The sequence below is a fragment of the Chlorocebus sabaeus genome, chromosome 4 (assembly GCF_047675955.1).
Source record: "Chlorocebus sabaeus isolate Y175 chromosome 4, mChlSab1.0.hap1, whole genome shotgun sequence".
Taxonomy (NCBI): domain Eukaryota; kingdom Metazoa; phylum Chordata; class Mammalia; order Primates; family Cercopithecidae; genus Chlorocebus; species Chlorocebus sabaeus.
The window spans coordinates 16,797,685-16,819,882 of NC_132907.1; the positions used below are offsets into that span (position 1 = coordinate 16,797,685).

The 22,198-nt window shown below is 43.6% G+C and overlaps 1 protein-coding gene across 1 annotated transcript in view; it reads left to right on the forward strand.

Annotated features, from left to right (window-relative positions):
* Nucleotides 1-22,198, forward strand: part of SERINC5 (serine incorporator 5) — a 119,814-nt gene that overhangs the window by 59,321 nt on the left and 38,295 nt on the right. Inside the window, exons 3-5 of the mRNA XM_007976640.3 lie at nt 16,890-17,068; nt 17,550-17,632; nt 19,853-19,946. Of these exons, the coding sequence (XP_007974831.3) occupies nt 16,890-17,068; nt 17,550-17,632; nt 19,853-19,946 (356 nt within the window). The remainder of the gene's footprint in view (nt 1-16,889; nt 17,069-17,549; nt 17,633-19,852; nt 19,947-22,198) is intronic.

Below are 22,198 nucleotides of genomic sequence, written 5' to 3' on the forward strand. Positions count from 1 at the left end.
CCCTCAGCAGCGATCTTAGCTGAGTTACATTTCCCATCTGCCTCCTTCCTGTTGTGATGACCAAAAGCTGAGCTCAAGGGGTGACTGTTATTTTGAAGTAGAAAACAGAGGTAGCCACAAAACTAGTATTTATTTATTCACTGGCTTTGCATGTAAAATAGAACTTGTTTTCAAGTTGTGTTTGGTATAACCATCTTTTTAAAACAAACATCATCAGTGAAAAATATTCCATTTTGATCCAAAATACTGTACAGTTTGTCCCAGTGTAAAATGACGGGTCTTCATGCTGAAGCTGGAGAGTCTGGCTCTTGATTTTCCTTTGCTATCTAGTGGTTGAATGTTCAGGGCACGCTGTACCTGAGACCCACATCAGGGGCTGGCATAGGCACGTTGAAACCCCAAGTAGAACTCTCCGTTCTCAGCTTGTATGCTTTTGTGTCAGAACAAGTGTCAAATTAACAATAACAAGAAAATATTGCTGACCCAGTTCTTTGATTCTGGAGTGCTTTTTTAAAATCCAGCTGAGATGGAGTGCTTTTCAAAAGTTCTCTTTCTGAATAGCAACTGAGTTCATGGTACTGTTTTACCTTATATGTCAGATTATCAAGGAGGAAGTTTTTGAGATTAAAAGTGGGTTGGGACCATCGAACCTCAAGCCCATTGTAGAACTGAGGGAAAATTCTCACCATGGCCTTTTAGAATCTTCCTGTGGGGAACTGGCTTTGAGGTTTTGCCTCGTAAATCCTCTGAGTTCCCTCCCCTCCAAGTTAGGATGACTCTGGAGACATGTTTCCAAACAGTTTTGTCTTTTGGTCTAAATTTCATCCAGACATAACGTGTGAGAGAAAGCAAGGAGTCCCTGTACCCTCGTATGCCTCATCCGTCATTGCTGGAGCCTCATCCTCCCCCATACAAGTGGATGCCGGGAAATAGTAGTGGGAAATCGTTTTGTACTGGAGGCAGCAATTTGAACTAATGGATATCCTGCTGAGAGTCTTTTTTTGAGTCTGAACCAAGGACAAAGAGGTTTGACCCTTGTCCAGTAATAATGAGCTTGCCAGGAGGCAGCAGATTGGAAACAATACTTACTGTCCTTGGTCTGTGAGGATCCATTACCTGCACCTTTCGGGGAGCACCAGGTGTCAGCTGGATCTCTTTTAGGATTGGTCTGGCTGTGGACGGGAGAGAATGATAAGATGTGAGAATGAAATTTTTCCTGACATGTTTTTTTCTGTAATCGTCTAAAGCGTCTGTTAAGCAACTGTCCACAGACAGGGCCTCGGAGTACCCTGCAGATAAATAGAACAGACAAGAGCTTTGGAAACGAGCATTGTCAGCCATCATAAACATGGGGCTAGAGGGAACAGAGAAATGGCACAACGAAGAATGGAAGAAGTTAAAGTAGCCTCAGAGCGATGGGAACAGGAAACAATGCATAGATACTGTGAATAGCTGAATCTTGATACTCTGCATGGAAGTTTAATAGGATGGTTCTGTGACTTGATTAAACTGTAATCCGAGCTTATTCTTCAAAAGTTTAAAAAATTGCCTAGCTGTCATTCTTTCAAATGCAGGTGGAGAGCACCCTGAAAGGTGCTGGGGATTTCAGAGGTGCTGAGTAACACACAGTTATTGTCCGCATAGAGCTGACCCTCAGGTAGGGTAAAAGAGAGCAGTTTGGCAAGTGTGTCTGGACGGAGCTGTGATGCTGAACTGTGTGTGTCTGAAAGTTAAAAATATGTGAACTCCATTAGTGGATATTGGACAGTGGTGTCGGCTTGGCTATGACTCAGCTGACCTTCGGGGTCACATGGTAACTCAGGAGTGCTCTCCCCATTCTGGAGACAGCTGAGGTGCCTGGGAGGTTTATAAAAGGGGATGAAGTGTTTTTGCCTCCTCAGCAGGGCTGAGCATAATCACAAGGGGTTGGGTATTCTGGGGGTGTGGTTTTAAAATTTCAGCGAGACTGTCTCTGCAGTCTTCAAATAAATCTAAAATTATCTTTCGACATGCTGGCTTTCATCAGTGTGGGGTTTATTTTTGGTTCCATGGGGTGTGTTTGTGTGACAGATGTGAGGACGTTTTCTGTTCCAGCTATTGACGGCTTCTGAGCCACAGAGATGAGCACTGGAAGCTCATAGACACGTTCTCCCGCCATTCCTTCCCACCCCATCTGAAAAACTTTCTGTGGGTGGATAAATTAAGGTACTTTATTTTCTGCTAAAAAAAAAAAAAATGACATATGGAAGATGTACAATTTGATTCACTTAAGGCCCAAGTTTCATTTGAGGACAGCCCTGAAGAGGGGAAGAGTATCATGGGAGAAGGCAGGAGCGGAGGGTTGGGACAGCTGGAACGCAGCCCAAAGGAGCTGCTCCTTTGGCTCTTGATTTGCAGAGTAAGTTATCACCAGTTGTCACTTGCTTTTGAAATGTGCATTTGTACTTAAGTAGTTAAGAGTTAGGCACAACTCCTCAGCTATTCTTCCTAGCAGCGCAGGGGTGGGGCAGACTTTTCCTACAAAGAGCCAGCTAGTACACACTGGAGGCCCTGTGGTCTCTGTAGCAGCTCTCGCCTTTGTAGTGCAAAAGCAGCCAAAACAATATACCAGCCAATGGCGTGGCCAGCCAACAAGCGTGGCTGCGTTCCAATAAAACTTTATTTACATAAATAGGAGGCTAGCTGGATTTGACCCACTGGCTGTCGTTGGCTGGCTCCTGTGTTAGACCCTCCATGGTCTTATATGTGTTATGTGCAGTTATTCTCCCGTCTCTCTCAAAAGGGAAACGTCAGTGGCCTAAACATTGTGCTCAGAGTACCCGAGTTCTTGGTTAAGTTGCAGATAACTGACTAGGCTGTGTGAACCACATACTGGGTAGACTAGGTAAGAATAATGTGGCAATAAATTAGTATGACATGTTCAATAGTAATTATGTGTGTGTGGCATTTTGGAATAAATGGCAAATTGTTTACAGGTTAAAAAAAAAAAGTCATTTTTTTTTTCTTTCTTTTTGTTTTAGAGACAGGGCCTTGCCCTATTTCCCAGGCTGGAATATGGTGGCACGATCATGGCTCACTGCGGGCTTAACCTCCTGGGCTCAAGCGATTCCCTGCTTCAGCCTGCTGAGTAACTGGCACCATAGATGTGCACCACAATGCCTGGCTAATTTTTTGATTTTTTTTTTTTTTTTTTTTTTGTACAGATGGAGACTCCCTATGTTGCCCAGGCTGGTCTCAAACTCCTAGGCTCAAAGCGACGATCCTCCTTCCTCAGCCTTCCAAAGTGCTGGGATTATAGGTGTGAGCCATTGTGCCTAGCCAGTTGTCTTTTTTATGTATTCTGTCAAAAGACAAAATTACAAATTTAGTTGGAAAGTCGAACTGGATTTTATTTGTGATTCTGGAATGTGAAGTAGAGCAAGTGTTGCAGTTAGCTGAGCAGAGGAGGGTTTCTTTATAGGCAGAAAAGGCTTGAAAAAAGCAGAAACAGAACAAAGGTTTAAACCAGAGAGGATTTCCTTATTAGGCAGACTCACATTGACTGGAATCTTTCAGGTTTTTTTTTTTTTTTGGTTTTGGTTTTTAAAGAAAACTGGCCCCCAAATTCAGTGGCACTTAGTACAAGTGGCTTCATTTTGGTTTGGTCTGGTCTTCTGGGGCCTAGTGCAGGAGTCAAAAACAATAGCCTCTTCTGCTAAACTTTAACAATCCAAGCATTTTGCTGATCCAGGAAGAAGCGGGGATGGAGAAAATGAGGGCCTGGGCACCCTAGTTCCCCAGCTGCTGGGCACTGTCATTCAATTCCAGGTCTGATATAAGAAAGATGCTGGGGCCAGAAACTTAAATGTCTGCCATGTACTGGTTCCCACCACTAGAACGGGGGAACAGGTAATGGGGCTCGCCAATCTTGAGGTTACAGGTATGCTGTAGAGTCCTGTCTTTTGGGGAATATTAGGTCCTAATGTCCTGCCTAAGGCAAACATCATGACTAGTCTGAATTAACTGTGAAAATACTTGAAATATCCATGAAGTAGAGCATAGTTTTGTGCATACAGCATTTCACTAGTAGAACGTTAGCTTCTTTTAGCATGAACTTTTAACCTGTTTTATTCACAGGTCGTATCCTCCTAATTTAGAGTGATACTTGCACATAGTATTTGGGAATGAGTGCATGGATGATCAGACTTTATGTTGTAATACATGTGTATAATTATGTCATATAACATAATATGGAATGAAGATTATACATGCAAACTCTGAATTCACTGGATTTTTACAAATTATATGCTCATGTCTGTAATCCCAGCACTTTGGCAGACCAAGGTGGGAGGATCACTTGAGCCAAGAGTTCGAGACCAGCCTGGGCAACATGATGAAACCCTGACTCTACAAAAAATACAAAAATTAGCCAGACATGGTGGCGCATGCCTGTAGTCTCATCTACTCGGAAGGCTGAGGTGGGAGGATTGCTTGAGCCAGGGAGGTGGAGGTTGCAGTGAGCCGAGATTGTGCCATTGGACTCTAGCCAGGGTGACAGACCGAGACCCTGTCTTAAAAAAAAAAAAAAAAAAAATTGAAGACAGTTATGTAAATAGTTGAACCTGCAAATAATGTATCACTACTGCGTTCCAGGTCCACACATCTAAGAAGAAAGCAAGCTAATTTTGGCTGAGTGAGGTGGGTGCCACCTATAATCCCAGCAGTGTGGGGATGCTGCGGTGGGAGGATCTTGTGAGACCAGGAATTTGAGACCAGCCTGTGCAACATAGTAAGACCCTGTCTCTACAAAAAGTAAAAAAGTAGCGGATGTGTTGGCATGCACCTCTAGTCCCAGCTGCTGGGAAGACTGAAGTGGGAGGGCGGCTTGAGCCCAGGAGTTTGAGGCTGCAGGGAGCTATGATTGTGCCACTGCACTCCAGCCTGAGGGACAGAGCAAGACCCCTTCTCTATTAAAATAAAATTAAAAAAAAAAAAAGAGGCTAGCAGATTTGAGGCTTACTTAGACTCTACGCATGTGTTTTCTCTAAATGGTTAGAATAGAAAGACCTGCATGTTTCAGCAGTTAGTCCTCTCTTTGTAGAAATTTCACGTTTCTGTGTTCAAGAGATAGCTTTCCATTAGCCGTGTTCACCTCAGGGCAGCCCAGTGTCTTCTGTTAGAGCCTGTGTTCTGTGTGGCGCCATAACCATATTTTCTAGCCGAAACAGAAGTTCAGACCTCCGTAGCTGTGGTTTTAAGTTGTCTTGAGTTAGGAATAGATTTATGTGTTGGGCTCAGAGGGCCCTATTCACTCTCTTCCTGGCTTTCGTTTTAGGGGTAGTGCTTACAAAGACCCTCAGAAATCTGGAAGATTGACTTGTAGACCCTGCAGGGGCAGCACAGGAGTACCTGGCTGAGAGATGGTGTGTCCCTGGCTCTGCCTCTCTTGCCGGCACCTCCACTCCTCTCTTCCGCTGTCTCTATTACCCGCAATTTCAGAGTTTCCAAAACCCTCCTTATGGAGAGTTTGGCAGTATCCGTTCAAATTTTAAATGTACTAACTTTATGACTTCTGTCATAAAGCTGACTTTAGCTTCTGTCCTTCTCAACACTTTACATGTGAACAGAGAGATACACATAAGGATGATATCCATGGTACAGTATTTATAATAGAGAAAAAAATATCAGAAAAAAACCAAATGCCTACCAGCAGGATAACAAACTAGATTAGAGTCAATCAAGTTGTAGAATTCTACATTTTTATTTATTTTTCTGAGACAGGGTTTTGCTCTGTTGCCCAGACTAGAGTGCAGTGGCACGATCATGGCTCACTGAAGCCTCAACCTTCTGGGCTGAAGTGATCCTCCAACCTCAGTCTCCTGAACTCTTGGGTTCAAGAGATGCTCCTACCCCAGCCTCCTGAGTAACTGGGACTACAGGCGTGCACCACCATGCCTGGCTGATTTTTAAATGTTTGTAGAGACGGGGTCTCTCACTGTGCTGCCCAGGCTGTTCTTGAACTCCGGGGCTCAAGTGATCCTCCTGCCTTGGCCTCTCAAAGTGCTGGGATTACAGGTGTGGGCCACTGGGCCCAGCCTAGAATTCTATGTAGTATGTAAGAAGATGCAAATAGATTTATGTGTTAAACATACAGCAACCCCCAAGACGTAATGAATGTAGAATAATGGCACAGCAAAGGGTCTAGAAAGATCCACTCATACCTGGGGACAGTGGCACCTCTAGGGAAGCAATCAAGTTAACATAGAGGCATTGATGGTCAAGGACACTGGGTTATTTGTATTTTTATTGTAATTTACACATTTGGCAGTAAAAATATAATTGTTTTGCTTATATAAGTGCAAATAAAATTGAGAATAATCCTTTGCAGTTAGATTTCTTTTTCTTTTCTTTTTTTTTTTTTTTTTTGAGGCGGAGTCTTGCTCTATCTCCTAGGCTAGAGTGCAGTGGTGCAATCTCGGGGCACTGCAAACTCTGCCTCCCAGGTTCAAGCGATTCTCCTGCCTCAGCCTCCCAAGTAGCTGGGATTACAGGTGTGAGCCACCGTGCCCAGCCTTGCAGTTAGCTTTCTTGAAAGTGTGGGTAATATGCTCACCAGGTGCACTTCCTGATGGTCTCCTCAGTCTGGAGCTCAGCTGCTGCTTCCACGGTGCTCTAGAGAATGTTCCCATCGAGGTTCCAGATGACTGACTCCTGCTGCCAAATCCACTGTTACATCAGAGTCCTCATCACATTTGCCCTCTTGGCCGTATTTGACACTGCCGACGGCTCTTTCAACTTCTCTCTTGCCTGGCACTTTTTCAGTTTCCTCCCGGATGTTTTTCTTCTTCCCAGCTCCTAAAGGTTTGCATTCCCCAGGGTTCTGTGCTTGGCTCACCTCCGTCTCCCTGCTCACTTGCACATTCTGTCTGGTTGCCTCCTTTGCTGTGTCCACTTCCAAATCCCTCTCTCTAGTTGAGCTCTTTCTAGAGCACTCTTGTTTAGTCATCCTCCCACACTTCTTCATACAGATACCTCCAGTGCAACCTGTTATTAGGTGAATTACTGCTCCACCACCCTGAAACTGCTCGCCTGCAGTTCCTATCCATGATTGGCCTGCCAACCTAAAAACAAGTTCCTAGGCCTGGGTTCTTCGACCTTTATTATAGGCCACATCAAATCAGGAAGTAGACCTGTATCCATTCTACAGCCCCCAACCCCCACTGCTGCTGCCTCTTTGAAGAGCTACAAAACTTTTCTCTGGGAAAACTGTTTTTCTTTCATAATCAGTAACTGGTGTGGTTCTTGTTTGCACCGTCTGCCTTTAGTTTTTTTTGTTTGTTTGTTTTGAGATGGAGTTTTCGCTCTTGTTGCTCAGGCTGGAGTGCAATGGTGTGATCTTGGCTCACCATGACCTCCGCCTCCCGGGTTCCAGCAATTCTCCTGCCTCAGCCTCCCGAGTAGCTGGGATTGCAGGCATGCACCACCACGACTGGCTAATTTTGTGTTTTTTCAGTAGAGATGGGGTTTCTCCATGTTGGTCAGGCTGCTCTCGAATTCCCGACCTCAGGTGATCTGCCTGCCTCAGCCTCCCAAAGTGCTGGGATTATGGGCGTGAGCCACCGCGCCCAGCCTTCTGCCTTCAATTTTACCTAATTCTCTCCATGGAGATCGAAATGAGTTGAATCCTGTTCTGCATCTGTGGAGGAGTCTTGTTCCCATAGTCATTAGTCTTCTGTGAGTTGTCTCCTTTGGAGCTTGTTGTTTAAGAGTTTGCTTAGAGTTGCTTTCTGGCTGCTTAATCCTCTCGATGAATCTCTGATCCTGACAAAATATTCATAGTGGAGGAAGAGCTGTGAACTCGCAGTCTTAGTCTTTGCATGCTTTTTGAAATTAATTTTCATTCCTCTTTTGGCTTTTAATAATGATACAATGTAGATTTTTCTATTAAAAATGCTCACATAACCCAAAGAAAAGAGAAGCCAGTACTGGTTGTTGTTATTGTGTATTAAATAGCCCCAGATTCCCCAAGGGCCTCAAAGGCAATCACTTACTGAGAAATGAGCCTTGGTTGCCAAGAGGCTGCGTAAGGAAAGAGGGAAGCTGATTTTAGTGTTCCCCATTTCATGGCTGTTGTCCACTGGCCAATCACAGGAAGTCATCAGTGTCGTGGGCCCTGGAAGTACTTCATGGAGAAAAACAAACTGTCCTGGAAAGTTTGAAGATGAATGGAATATCAAAAAAGGGAGAGGCAGACTGGGAGACGCAGACTGGGAGACGTTCTAGGTTCTGAAATGCATTTTCAAGTGAGGGATATTAAACAACTTGCAAATCTAGTTCTTCTAGTTTTTATGAACTTCATTTATCCCTTATGCTGAGCTGCCCAAAGCTTTCTTTGAAATTTCATATTAATATAATGAAATGTAAGAACAATTAGCTTTGCTAATATTGCATTTTCTTTTTTCTTTCTTTTTTTTGAGGCGGAGTCTTGCTCTGTCGCCCAAGCTGGAGTGCAGTGGCGCAATCTCAGCTCACTGCAACCTCTTCCTCCTGGGCTCAAGCTATTCTCCTGTCTCAGCCTCGCGAGTAGTTGGGACTACAGGCGTGTGCCACCACGCCCGGCTACTTTTTGTATTTTTAGTAGAGATGGGGTTTCACCATGTTAGCCAGGCTGGTCTCCAACTCCTGACCTCAGGCAGTCTGCCTACCTTGGCCTCCTCAAATCCTGGGATTACAGGCGTGAGCCACCACACCTGGCCTAATATTAACTGAGTCTCGCTCTGTCGCCCAGGCTGGAGTGCAGTGGTGTGATCTCGGCACACTGCAAGCTCCGCCTCCTAGGTTCACGCCATTCTCCTGCCTCCGCCTCCCAAGTAGCTGGGACTACAGGCGCCCGCTGTCACGCCCGGCTAATTTTTTTGTACGTTTAGTAGAGACGGTGTTTCACCGTGTTAGCCAGGATGGTCTCGATCTCCTGACCTCGTGATCCGCCCACCTCGGTCTCCCAAAGTGTTGGGATTACAGGCATGAGCCACCGCACCTGGCAATATTGCATTTTCTAATTTCAAGTAACACTATTACACAACTACAACTTTCATCTACTTCCTCTCCATTTCTTAAGAAGCCACTCCCAAAACTCCCAAAACTTATACATGTTTTCTATGTTTATAGCATCTGGGCCCCTGGCCAATTAGACCCGTAGGTCTTCCTGTAGCTTTTGTGTTGTTTATTGCCCGGGGATTGAAGTTGTTTTAGGGACATAGTTGTTTTAGGGACATCTCTCCTGTGTAAACAGAACTACGTGAATTTTCTTCTCGCTTGCATCTTGTTGAGTTTATTACTTGTTTTCATGTTTTGGAAATGTTTTTCCTAATTTGTGAGATCAGAATGCTTTCTTCTGGATGGTGGCTAGGTCTCTGAAGGACAAGTAGCAAGTGCTATTTTTTGGACCTCAATTGTAATATAAATGTACCAAGAAAGATTCACCTTATTGACAGGCCGAGCACGGTTATTGACAGGCCGAGCGTGGTGGCTCACGCCTGTCATCCCAACACTTTGGAGGTCCGAGGTGGGTGGATCACCTGAGGTCAGGAGTTCGAGATCAGCCTGGCCAACGTAGTAAAACCCCATACCTACTGAAAATACAAGAAGTTAGCCGGGCGTAGGCGCAGGCGCCTGTAATTCCAGCTACTCGGGAGGCTGAGGCAGGAGACTCACTTGAACCTGGGAGGCAGAGGTTGCAGTGAGCTGAGATCGCACCACTGCACTCTAGCCTGGGCGACAAGAGTGAAACTCCTTTTTTTTTTTTTTTTTTTAAAACAAAGAAAGTTAATCTTTCAATCCAAAGGTGGCAGATCCTTTGCTAAAGTGAATAGAGCATCTACGGGTTCTAAGATGTTCAGTTTCCCACCTTGTTTAAATTGGAATGCATTAGTTTGTGGACCGTGTAATGTACCTGAGTCTCTTCCCTGAAATTCTTTTTATATAATATAATAGTGCTTTAGAATTAAAGAAGCTAACTTAATGACTACTATGGGTTAGGAACTGTGATAAGCACTTCACAGGCATTATCTGGTGTCATTCTCAGGCAAGTCCGTGAAATGGGTGTCGGTATTGTTTCATTTTACAGATAGCACTTGAGGCTCAGGGTGTACGTGTGTGTAGCTAGCTCAAGTTAGCAATGGAGTTAGGATTGGAAGTCTTATGAGCTATTTATTCTTACTTGATAGTTTGTGGCTTTGAGTTTGGTTGCTTTAAGGATTGAAAGGAAACATCTTGCTCTCAGGGGTCTGTATAGAAACAACATACAGGCTGGGCGTGGTGGCTCACGCCTGTAATCCCTGTACTTTGGGAGGCTGAGGCAGGCAGATCACCTGAGGTTAGGAGTTCGAGACCAGCCTGGCCAACATGATGAAACCCCATCTCCTAAAAATACAAAAATTAGCTGGGCATAGTGGCGTGTGCCTGTAATCCCAGCTACTTGGGAGGCTGAGGCAGGAGAATCGCTTGAACCTGGGAGGCGGAGGTTGCAGTGAACTGAGACTGCGCCACTGTACTCCAGCCTGGGCAACAGAGCAAGACTCTGCCTCAAAAAAAAAAAAAGAAAGAAAGAAAGAAACAACATACAATGTGTGAGCCTCGCTTAAGTGCCCCGTTCTTGGGTGCCCAGAGCCAGACTTAAGAGGTAACACCCTTAGCAGGCACGTCCCCTTCACCCTGTGGTGTGTAATTTGTATGTGATGTATTTTTTCTTTTTCCAAAACTGGGGTGGACTTTGGAACAGCAAATATTTAATCGGAGCAAATTCCCCTTGCCAGAATCCTGCTAGCTTGTTCACCTTGGAGGTTCTTTGCCCAAAAATACTCACCACATACTGAAAACTAAATGTGCTAAGTCACCCACAGAGCATAAAGGAGGTCTTGGTTAGGATTTGGAGCAGGGGGTTGTTTACCTGCTTTTGATGAATATACAGTGCCAATGTACTCACCCTTTGATGAGCCTTAAAGGGCCAGATTCTGGAGTAAACAAACAAGGGAGGAGATATGTTGGGGATGGTGGCTCAGCCTGCTGCTGTTAGCATTCTTCTTGAAATGGATTTTGGAGGAAGAAAAAAGAGAGGTAGGGAGGTAGAGAAGGTCTAAAGGTGAAAGATGGGCTGGTGTAGATGGAAGAGGAGCTAACGTGCATGTGTTATGGGGGAGATGTGGTTCAGGAATTGGAGTTGCTGATGGAGTGGAAGAGAGAAGGTGGGGAAAAAATAATTTAATGAATGTTTTAGAGCAATAAATCCTGTGCAAATGAAACAGCCTAATGAATGAGGTGGTATGGCTTCTCCATGAATGTAGTTTTTAAAGCAATACTACCTCCTCGTTACTGGCACTACTCATACAGGTGTAACTTTTGTTTTGGGTTAGACTCTGAAACATTCATTTGTCCCCTACCATATTTCAGCACCTGAAAAATTTAATCATGCTGTTTGATCACTCATGTTTAAACACAGCTAAAAATTCAGGTTCCTCCAGAAAGCACCTGTGTGACTGACTTCTTACCTGCCTGTGGGTGCTTCCTGTATCCAGCCCCAGTTGCTATTCTAAAGCAATTTCCAGACCAGACTGTTCTCACTGGGATGCCCCTTGGTGATACCCTAGGAGCAAACTTCTGCTCTGTTCTTCACTTCTGCTCTCTATCCCCTGCCCATTGTACTCCTCCCTCCACCCCAAACAGCAATGCCATTAAAAAAAAAGAAGAAAACAAAAGAGCTTTATCTGATTCTTCTACTTCATTCTTGATTCTTGTCATCTATGCTGTCCTGCCAATTGTGAGCTCTACCTACAGAATCTCTGGTTTCTCTGCCTGGGGTTACCTTCTTCACCTGTTCCCAGGGGCCTTCAGACTTGTCCCCTTGCCTCAAGTCTGTACCCTTTCACCACGTTCTTCCACTTTGTAGCCAAAGATGTTCTAGCTTCAGTAGTGCTTTTCCCTTTGCTTATAGGATGGGGGCCTGACTGCTAAACCTGGTATGCACCTGGCCCTTCCCAGCAAGACCTTGCCTTTGTAGGGAAGGGAAAAATGGCTCCCTTCCACTCTTCTAGGTTCTTTCTCTGGGAAGCAAATTAAATTGACATAAGACCAATTACAGGAGAAAAAGCAATTTTAAAAAGGGTCAGGTAGGCTGAGCATGGTGACTCACACCTGTAATCCCAGGACTTTGGGAGGCTGAGGTGGGCAGATCATTTGAGGCCAGGATTTCAAGACCAGCCTGGCCAACATGGCGAAACCCCATCTTTACTAAAAATACAAAAATTAGCCAGGCGTGGTGGCGGGGGCCTGTAATCCCAGCTACTCAGGAGGCTGAGGCAGTAGAATCACTTGAACCTGGGAGGCAGAGGTTGCAGTGAGGTGAGACTGCGCCACTGCACTCCAGCCTGGGCAACCAAGTGAGACTCTGTCTCAAAAAAAAAAAAAAACAAAAAACAAAAAACAAAGGTCAGATGATAGAAGCCTATAGCATCTTGGGCTACAGTAATGGGAAGGTGAGGGGAAGAAATGTATGGTGAACAAACATCTGATACCCTTTACTAATGTAGATTTCCTCTATAGATGTAAATTTTTTGTATAAAACAGCAGCTTTGCAGAGCTACTCCTGTGTCTGCAGCTTCTCAGAATAACGAGCTTGAAATATGCAAAGAAGAATATTTTAGGGTGGCATATCTTGGTCTTTGTGAGTGACGCCAAGGTCAGAGGTAACCAGGTCCACGAACATTTGTGTCTTTCCACAGTGTTGGACTTTTATTGATGCTATTTCAATTACAAAAACCACCAGCTATGTGGAGTTCCCAGGGAGGCAATTCTTCTTAGTACTTCTCATCCACTCGTTAGATATGTAGGCACACAGGTTCCAGCCTCTGCACCAGCCAGTCAGTATTGCAAACCGTACACAATCGTATACTCTGTCAGTATATAAATGTTACTGATTAAACATTGCACAACAAACAAAATAACATTTAACATTAAGAGAAAGGGAATAGGAGAAGGGTTAATGAACTAGTCCAGGGAGAGCAACAAAGAAAAGAAGAATTTCCTGGTCTGGGCTGGTCAATCTGATTGGTCATGCAAGAAAGTCTTTGATGTGGGCAGAGCCTTCAGGGGCAGATGTCAGGTGCTTGTCACTAATTACAACAGTACCTACCCTTTTTATGGCCACAGAGTCCTCCAGTGAGGACTGATAGTTGAAGACTGTGCTTGTTTATCTACTACTTATCTGGTTGAACGCAGTCTTTATTTATCAAGAAAAACATCTTGTCTCTGTTGTGACAAAATGGCATTAAAAAAGTCATTAAAAATGTACAGTTTTAGGAATTTGCTGAAAACAAAATGTTGGCTATTTCCTCATGAAGTCTTTCACATGTCTTCATGAAAATAGAGCTGGCCAGGTATAGTGGCTCACACCTGCAATCCCAGCACTTTGGGTGGCTGAGGCAGGTGAATTGCTTGAGTTTAGGAGTTAGAGACCAGTCTGGTCAACATGGTGAAACACTATCTCTACAAAAAATAAAAAATGAGCTGAGCTTGGTGGTGCATGCCTGGAGTCCTAGCTACTCAGGAGGCTGAGGTAGGAGGATGACTTGGGCCCTGGAGGCGAAGGTTGCAGTGAGCCAAGATTGCGCCACTGCACTCCAGCCTGGGCAACAGAGTGAGACCCTATCTCAAAAAAAAAAAAAAAAAAAAAAAAAAAAAAAGAAGGAATGGGGAGAAAATGGAACTCTTTGTTTGTTTATATAAAGGAAAATAAACCCTCTCAGCACTGCCCAAACTCTTTTTGCCAAAGGGAAGCTTAAGACTGGAGAGACAGGTGACACTGCTGCTGTCCCCTTGCACCTTGCCTCCCTGCTTGATAGATAGCTGTGACTTCCCCACCTTATGTCAAAGTGCTATGCATTAGCCAGATCCCTGGAGAAGGCAAAAGGCCTCGTACATCCCAGATGACTGCCCTCAAATTGCTCATAAGTAAATTCTCTGCTGGCCCCTAAACCTTTCAAGATGTGTATCTTCCCATAGAAAAGGACATGTCAGCTGTAACTTTAGGTCTGTGACCTAAGTATAGCTCCCTGTCCATGGAATTGCAGTCTGTTACATTTCACACTGACATTGCCCATTACAAGCTTATCTTCCCAGGTGCAGAACAAAGACAGGAGAGCAGTCATTTCTCTGCCTACCCTGAGACTACATAATTAACTCTTTCTTTACTCCCTTTTTGAATGTTTATTGTATCTCTTGTATAGTGGAGTTTACTGGGCACTAGTTAAAATCTAAGGAGAATATCGCGTTTGCCTCACCACCTGCCCCTCTTTTCCTGTATGCCTTCTCCCCTTTAAAGAAATGGGTAAATACTGAGCCTTCTGCAACCTGTTTGGGAGCACCGACCACAGAGGATTCTGTGACTTGTGTGTTTCTCAGCAGCCTCTCAAGCTCTGGCTTAATTATTCCCCATTGAGACTCTTGCCTCAATCTCTCATTTGGGTTGACGTTTGTTTATGGAAATCCTGATAGCCACAGATATTACTGTTTCTTCAGTGTCTTTTCTGGAGAGGGAACTGTAAATTCTCTTGTTTATCATGCTTTACTTTTACCTTCAGTTGTGTGCTATTTTTTTCTTTGTGATACTTTATTTTTCTTATGAATAATAGTTGTAATGTGATTTAACTTATTTTCTGTTCAGAAGAGTGTTCAACTTTGATGTTGATAAGAAGCAAGTTTTTTATGACTGACCAAATCCTTATTTTATGACGTTACTAGGAATGTGCTGCTTGTTCATTGCGTAAGATTTTGATTATTCTGATAATGAAAGTGATGATTTCACATTGAAGCCTTCTAATTTGGCTAGAATAAACTATTGTCAACAGTTGTCAGAAGATTAAGACCCATTAATAAATAATAAGCTCCAGTGGATCAAGAAGATACCCAATTAATAGCCAATTCAGAGAAAAAAACAGATGGCCATAAACTTGAGACAAGATGCTGAATCTCACTAGTAATAAGGAAGATGTACATTAAAACAGGATAGTGAGTTTTTGCCTTTAAATTAGATGTCCCAGTTGGGCAATGTGCAATCTCAGATATTACTGGTAGGATGTAAATTGGTACAGCCTTTGAAAATACGATTTAACTCTTATCTTGAAGTTTAAAAATGTAGATACGGGTTGAATATTCCTAATTCAAACCTCTGAAATGTGAAATACTCTAAAATTTGAAGCTTTTTTAAGTGCCAACATGATGCTCAAAGGCAAGGCTCACTGGAGCATTTTGGATTTTTTGGGTTAGGGAACCTTAGCCAGTAATATAGTGTAAATATTCCAAATTCCAAAACACTTCTGGCCCCAAGCATTTTGGATAAGGGACGTTCAACCTGACTGCTTGATCCACTAATTCCATTTCTAGCTCAGGTGTCTGTCCTACATAAATAATGGCACAGGTGCAGTGAGGCTTGAACAGCAGTATTTATTGAATTAGTGTTTGTGATAATAAAAACCAAGTAAGAAAATAAAATTTAAAAACACTCCCCAACAAAAAAATAAGATCAGTGTGAGAATGGTTATTGATTTTGAACTAGCCTTTCTACTATAAAAGATAGTGATGAAAAAGAATGTGATGGGATTTTGTATATTAATAGAGAAAGACTCTTCATGGCTTATTGTTTATTTTTGTTCTCTTTTCTTTTTTGAGATGGAGTCTTGCTCTGTTGCCCAGGCTAGAGTGTAGTGGTGCGATCTTGGCTCACTGCAACTTCTGCCTCCGGGGTTCAGGCAGTTCTTCTGCTTCAGCCTCTCTAGTAGCTGGGATTACAGGCACACGCCACCATGCCAGGCTAATTGTTGTATTTTTAGTAGAGATGGGGTTTCACCATGTTGGCCAGGCTGGTCTTGAACTCCTGGCCTCAGGGGATCCACCCACCTCGGCTTCCAAAGTGCTGGGATTACAGGCACGAACCACTGCACCTGGCCTGGCTTATTGTTAGTTGAGAAAAAATATTGCGGAATGTTACGCACAGTCTTTTATTTTAAAAAGCTGTTTTAATATATTTATTATATGTGTAGTATGATATGAGTGTATGTATGTGTGTTGTGTATGTATATGTGGGTGTGTTGTATATGTGTATACACACACATTTATCTATGTGAATTCATACAAATACTCTACCCGCCAAATTGTTTACTCTTCTGAGGGAGGGGAGTGACATTCTGAGTGGATAGTAAAAGAAGTCTCTGATTTTTTATTTCTGTATATGTATACATACCAACAAAAATATATCTATGTATTGAAATGGGATTTTTGGCCAGGTACAGTGGTTCATACCTATTATAATCCCAGCACTTTGGGATGCCAAGACAGGTAGATTGCTGGAGCTCAGGAGTTCAAGACCAGTCTGGGCAACGGGACGAAACCCCATCTCTACAAAAAAAAAAAAAAAAAAAAAAAAAATTAGCTGGCCATGGTGGCGCATGCCTGTAGTCCCAGCTACTTGGGAGGCTGAGGCAGGAGGATTACCTGAGCCAGGAAGATCGAGGCTGCAGTGAGTTGTGACCGTGCCACTACACTCTAGGCCGGGCAACAGAGCGAGAGACCTTGTCTAGGAGGGGGTTTAGAAAAAGGTAATTTTTGTGAAATCTGATGTTGGCTTTCGGAAGTCATTTGGGGCAAGTAAAGGCTGAATGTTACTTTATGATCACTGTATCTTTAAAAAAGATTCAGAGACAATTAGAAAAATCTCTGTTTAGAAGATGGATCCTCAGTCTGTTTCTTTATGCACACGATCCATTTCCACAGTGGATGTTGTGGTCGGCTGCGTGAACATTCCATGACAGTCCCCCTCTCACTCAGTTGTAGCAGAAGACTTTTCTAAACTTTCTCCTCAGATTCCTTTTTTTGAAGATATGTGTAAAGGCATTAAAGCTGGTGACACCTGTGAGAAGCTGGTGGGATATTCTGCCGTGTATAGAGTCTGTTTTGGAATGGCTTGTTTCTTCTTTATCTTCTGTCTACTGACCTTGAAAATCAACAACAGCAAAAGTTGTAGAGCTCATATTCACAATGGGTAAGTATTTCAGTCTTCTTGGGGATTTCTTTCTCCTTTCTTAGGTTCAGGACAGTATTCCAGGATCCCGTCTGTCCACCAGACAGTGTGACTGCTAGTTGAAATTGTCGATTTAGGGGAAGGTGGAACTGATACTTACCCACGTGGTTGCCTGAAAGCTAGAATCTTATTTGTAACACCTGGTACCATGATGTGAAATTTACTCAAGACAAAGAGTTTATTTCTTGTTCCAATACCTTCCCCCGGGTCATTTCCACCCATGCAATAAAATGGTGTTTTGCACAATTGGAGACTGCACTGAGTCAGATTATGGGAAAAAAGCATTCTTCGAGTCACCTAATTACTTTCCCTCGATTAGGAGAGAACATTGCCCAATGGCAGAATCATGGATTGACATGCTTTACCTTCTAAGAGGTCCTTTGTCCTTGAATGTCACTTAAATACATTTCCTCTTTTTTTTCTCCCCTTCCCCCCCTTCTAGCTTTTGGTTCTTTAAACTTCTGCTGTTGGGGGCCATGTGCTCAGGAGCTTTCTTCATTCCAGATCAGGACACCTTTCTGAACGGTACTAATGGGGTATTTTGGGTACCTGTTTGTTTTGTTTTTACCCATGTTGTCAGATTGCTCAGAAGTGCAGTCCAAAGTACCTTTGATAGTTTGAATTAATGTTTTTCTTTTGGCTTCAAAAGAAATTCCTGACTTACCTGCCCATACTTTTTCCACCATTGCCTGTCTACCTCCCCTCTTCTCACTACCGCATGCCACTTCCAGGCAGGGTGTAAGAGGACTTCGGTACTCTGCTGGCCTGGGAGACCTTGTTCTTTCCAAGCACTGCACAGAAAACCCAGAAACAGGGAGCACAGGGCTGTCAACAGCTAAATGTCTGCTGCAGTGATAGTGGGACAGGAAAAGCATCTTTCAGTCTGTTTTTAAACTTACCTTATGTCAAGCTCCGTAGCATTGAATTATATTCTTTATTGTTAGAACCTGCCTTAATTCATTAATATGAAGCCTTTAATCATAGCTGAAACAGGGGGCTCTTTTTTATATGAGCTGAGGAAAAAACCTGAATTTCAGTGGTTCAGAGCATTTTGTTCAACCCAAATGGATTCACTTTCCTAAGTAAGGTATTAATACTTAGGCCGGGTGTGGCAGCTCACACCCAGCACTATGGGAGGCTGAGGCGGGTGGATCACTTGAGGCCAGGATTTCGAGACCAGCTTGGCCAACATGGTGAAACCTCATCTGTACTAAAAAATATAAAAATTAGCCAGGCATGGTGGTGTGTGCCTGTAATCCCGGCTACTCTGGAGGCTGAGACATGAGAATTGCTTGAACCTGGGAGGCAGAGGTTGCAGTGAGCCGAGATTGCACCACTGTACTCCAGCCTGGGCGACAGAGTGAGACTTTGTCTCAAAAACAAAACTAAACTAAACATTTAGCTTGTGTCAGTTTATAAGGAACAGCCATAATCCTTCATATAGTTATGTATCAGGGCCTGGCTAGTTGTTTTTCATATACTCCCTAAGTCTTGCTTTTACCTAAAATACTGTTAAAAGTTTTAAAATTCTCTGCAGAGATCCTTTTATGTATTAGAATGTATATTTGGAGAGAGAAGAGACCTAGAAACCCTCTGGTCTAGCTCAGTCTTTTTTTTTTTTTTTTTTTTTTTTGAGATGGAGTCTTGCTCTGTTGCCCAGGTTAGAGTGCAGTGGCGCGATCTCGCCTCACTGCAGCCTCTGCCTCCTGGGTGCAAGCAGTTCTTCTGCCTCAGCCTCCCAAGTAGCTGGGACTACAGGCACGTACCACCACTCCTGGCTGATTTTTGTATTTTTAGTAGAGACGGGGTTTCACTATATTGGCCAGTCTGGTCTCAAACTCCTGAACTTGTGATCTGCTGCTGTGCCCAGCCAAGAAAAGTCTTTTTTTTTTTAGACCAAGTCTCGCTCTGTCACCCAGGCTGAGTGCAGTGGTGTAATCTCAGCTCACTGCCACCTCCACCTCGCAGGTTCAAGCAATTCTCCTGCCTCAGCCTCCTGAGTAGATGGGATTATAGGCACCAGCCACTATGCCTGGCTAATTTTTTTTTTTTTTTTTTTTTTTAGTTGAGTCGGGGTTTCACCATGTAGGCCAGGCTGGTTTCCAACTCCTGACCTCAAGTGATCCGCCTGCCTCAGCCTCCCAAAGTGCTAGGATTGCAGGCGTGAGCCACTGTGCCCAGCCCCACCCAGCTCAGTGATTTTTATAGACAAACTGGAACCCACGTGATGTGACTTATTCAAGGTTAAAAGATGGCCAAGATGGCCCTGCCATCTTTGTGGCAGAGCCAGAAGTCAAGCTGAGTCCTTGTCCGTCCCCTGTCTGAACCTTGTTTCCTTACTGGTCGTTGTTGACTTTTTACCCAATAAAATTTGAACCTTTGATTTTTCTGGCAGTCTGTGTTAGCTTTTAAGTTGTGGGTCATTGTGGATTTTATGAATGAGGGCATCTGTTAGGGTACCTGGCAGATGTAGCGTGGAGGATAAGCTTGGGTATTTCAGGGTCAGACTGCCTGTGTTCAGATCCCAGCTATACCATTTATTGACAGAGATGTTGTCAACCTACATAGATTCTCAATTTTTCTCTTCTGTAAAGTGAGTGAAACTTGTAATACATATCTTATATGGTCATGTGGGAATTGAATGTGATAGGTACACTTAACTAGTAAAAATTAGCTGTGGTTATTCTCTTTTGAGCGAAATACAACGAAAGGTTGCCTCATTGTGTTCTTCATGGTCTTTTGCAGCCTGGCGCTATGTGGGAGCCGTCGGAGGCTTCCTCTTCATAGGCATCCAGCTCCTCCTGCTCGTGGAGTTTGCGCATAAGTGGAACAAGAACTGGTGTGTGCCTTTATGGAAAGCTTCCCATTGACTCACAGAAACTGCCCAGTTTTGATAAAGGCTGTACTCAATTGCATTGCTAGGGATTTGCAGTTTTGTTTCTCTTTATACCTGCTTTTTTGTACCTCTTCATTTACTCCTTTCCTTCGTTTACTTCTCACGTTTTGACCCCCTGCCCCTACTCCCTTGTTTGGCCTCTAAGTCAGCCAGTGGTGTGAAGTAGCCACACTCAATCCCCTGCTCATACCTGTCAGTCTCTGGTTTGAGGGTGGCTAGAAAATTGGGTAGGCTTCATCTTAGCCTCCCATCCTCATGAAATTAAAAGTAAAATTTAAAAGTGAACACAGGCCGGGCGCGGTGGCTCAAGCCTGTAATCCTAGCACTTTGGGAGGCCGAGACGGGCGGATCATGAGGTCAGGAGATCGAGACCATCCTGGCTAACACGGTGAAACCCCGTCTCTACTAAAAAGTACAAAAAACTAGCCGGGCGAGGTGGTGGGCGCCTGTAGTCCCAGCTACTCTGGAGGCTGAGGCAGGAGAATGGTGTAAACCCGGGAGGAGGAGCTTGCGGTGAGCAGAGATCCGGCCACTGCACTCCAGCCTGGGTGACAGAGCCAGACTCCGTCTCAAAAAAAAAAAAAAAAAAAGTGAACACAAAAGTCAAACTTCGGAGCTGGAGATTCATCTTCTGCAGACTATGAGATAGAATAGTTCCCTCCTTTAAAAAAATGTTTGAGTCAGGCATGGTGGCTCATGCCTGTAATTCCAGCACTTTGGGAGGCCAAGGTGGGAGGATTACTTGAGCCCAGGAGTTTGAGACCAGCCTGGGCAACATACTAAGACCATGTCTGTATAAAAAATTAGCCAGTCATCGTACAACATGCCTGTAGTCCCTGCTACATGGGAGGAGGAGGTGGGAGGATCACTTGAGCCTGGTAGGTCAAGGCTTTGGTGAGCTGAGTTTACACCACTGCAGTCCACCCTGAGTAACAGAGCAAGACCCTGTCTCAACAAAAAAGATTTTTTAAATTTCTTTTCAACTTCCCAAGAGGGGAAAAAGGACTCCTTCATTAGGAAGATATGTTGTGCTACCTTAGAAAACCATCCTGTCTTTGAAAAAGGTAGACTCTTTCTAAATGCCTTGGAAGTTGAGTTCATATCTTGGGCCAAGTGGGAGATGCCCAGCTATTAATAGCTACTTTTATTTCTTGCTAAGCCACACTGAGAAAATGACAACCCTTGAGTTCTAAGACCTAATTGACCCTCTTTGTGATTCTGGACAAAGCACTTAGCTGCTTTCTGCCTACCTTTTTTTTTTTGTGGGATGGAGTTTCACTCTTGTTGCCCAGGCTGGAGTGCAATGGTGCTATCTCGGCTCACCGCAACCTCCGTCTCCTGGGTTCAAGCGATTCTCCTGCCTCAGCCTCCGAAGTAGCTGGGATTACAGGCACATGCCACCACACCTGACTAATTTTTGTATTTTTAGTAGAGATGGGGTTTCATCATATTGGTCAGGCTGGTCTCGAACTTCTGACCTGAGGTGATCCACCCGCCTCGGCCTCCCAAAGTGCTGGGATTACAGGCGTGAGCCACTGCGTCCAGCCCTAACTTTCTTTACTTATAAAATATGAATAAAAACAACTGCCTATTGTACCCAATAAGCCTTTTGTTTTTTGCATATTTTACAGGAATCATTTTATTTTATACTCAAATTTTTGAAATCATAAGTGCCATATGAATGTGAAGTTTACTTTTACCATGGACAAAACAAAATACACTGTCCAAATACTCTCAATACTTTTTATTCTGAATATGTTGTTCAACTTGGTAGTTGTTGTTTTCATTTGGTTTTAAGGATCAAATCATGAGGTACAGCTGTTGTTGGGATGGATAAGTGAAAAGATAGTCATTTGACTCTTTGGTAAATATTGGATTAAGCATGGCCAAATATGAACAATTTTCAAATGGTTTACACAACACTGAATAGTCATACAAGTAGCCCTACAGATATGTTTTGCTATGTTTTAAAGTCCTAAACTCTATAATTATACAGATTTCTGTATTTGAAGTGGGCTGTTGTACCGTTGTTGTACAGTGTCTGCATTTTGAGTTATCCATGAGATCCAGTAATTTATGTTGTGGTCTCCACTAGATCTTGTTTGGAGGCAGCACAGTTTTCTTTCTTTCTTTCTTTCTTTCTTTTTTTTTTTTTTTTTTGTTTTTGAGACGGAGTCTCGCTCTCTCGCCCAGGC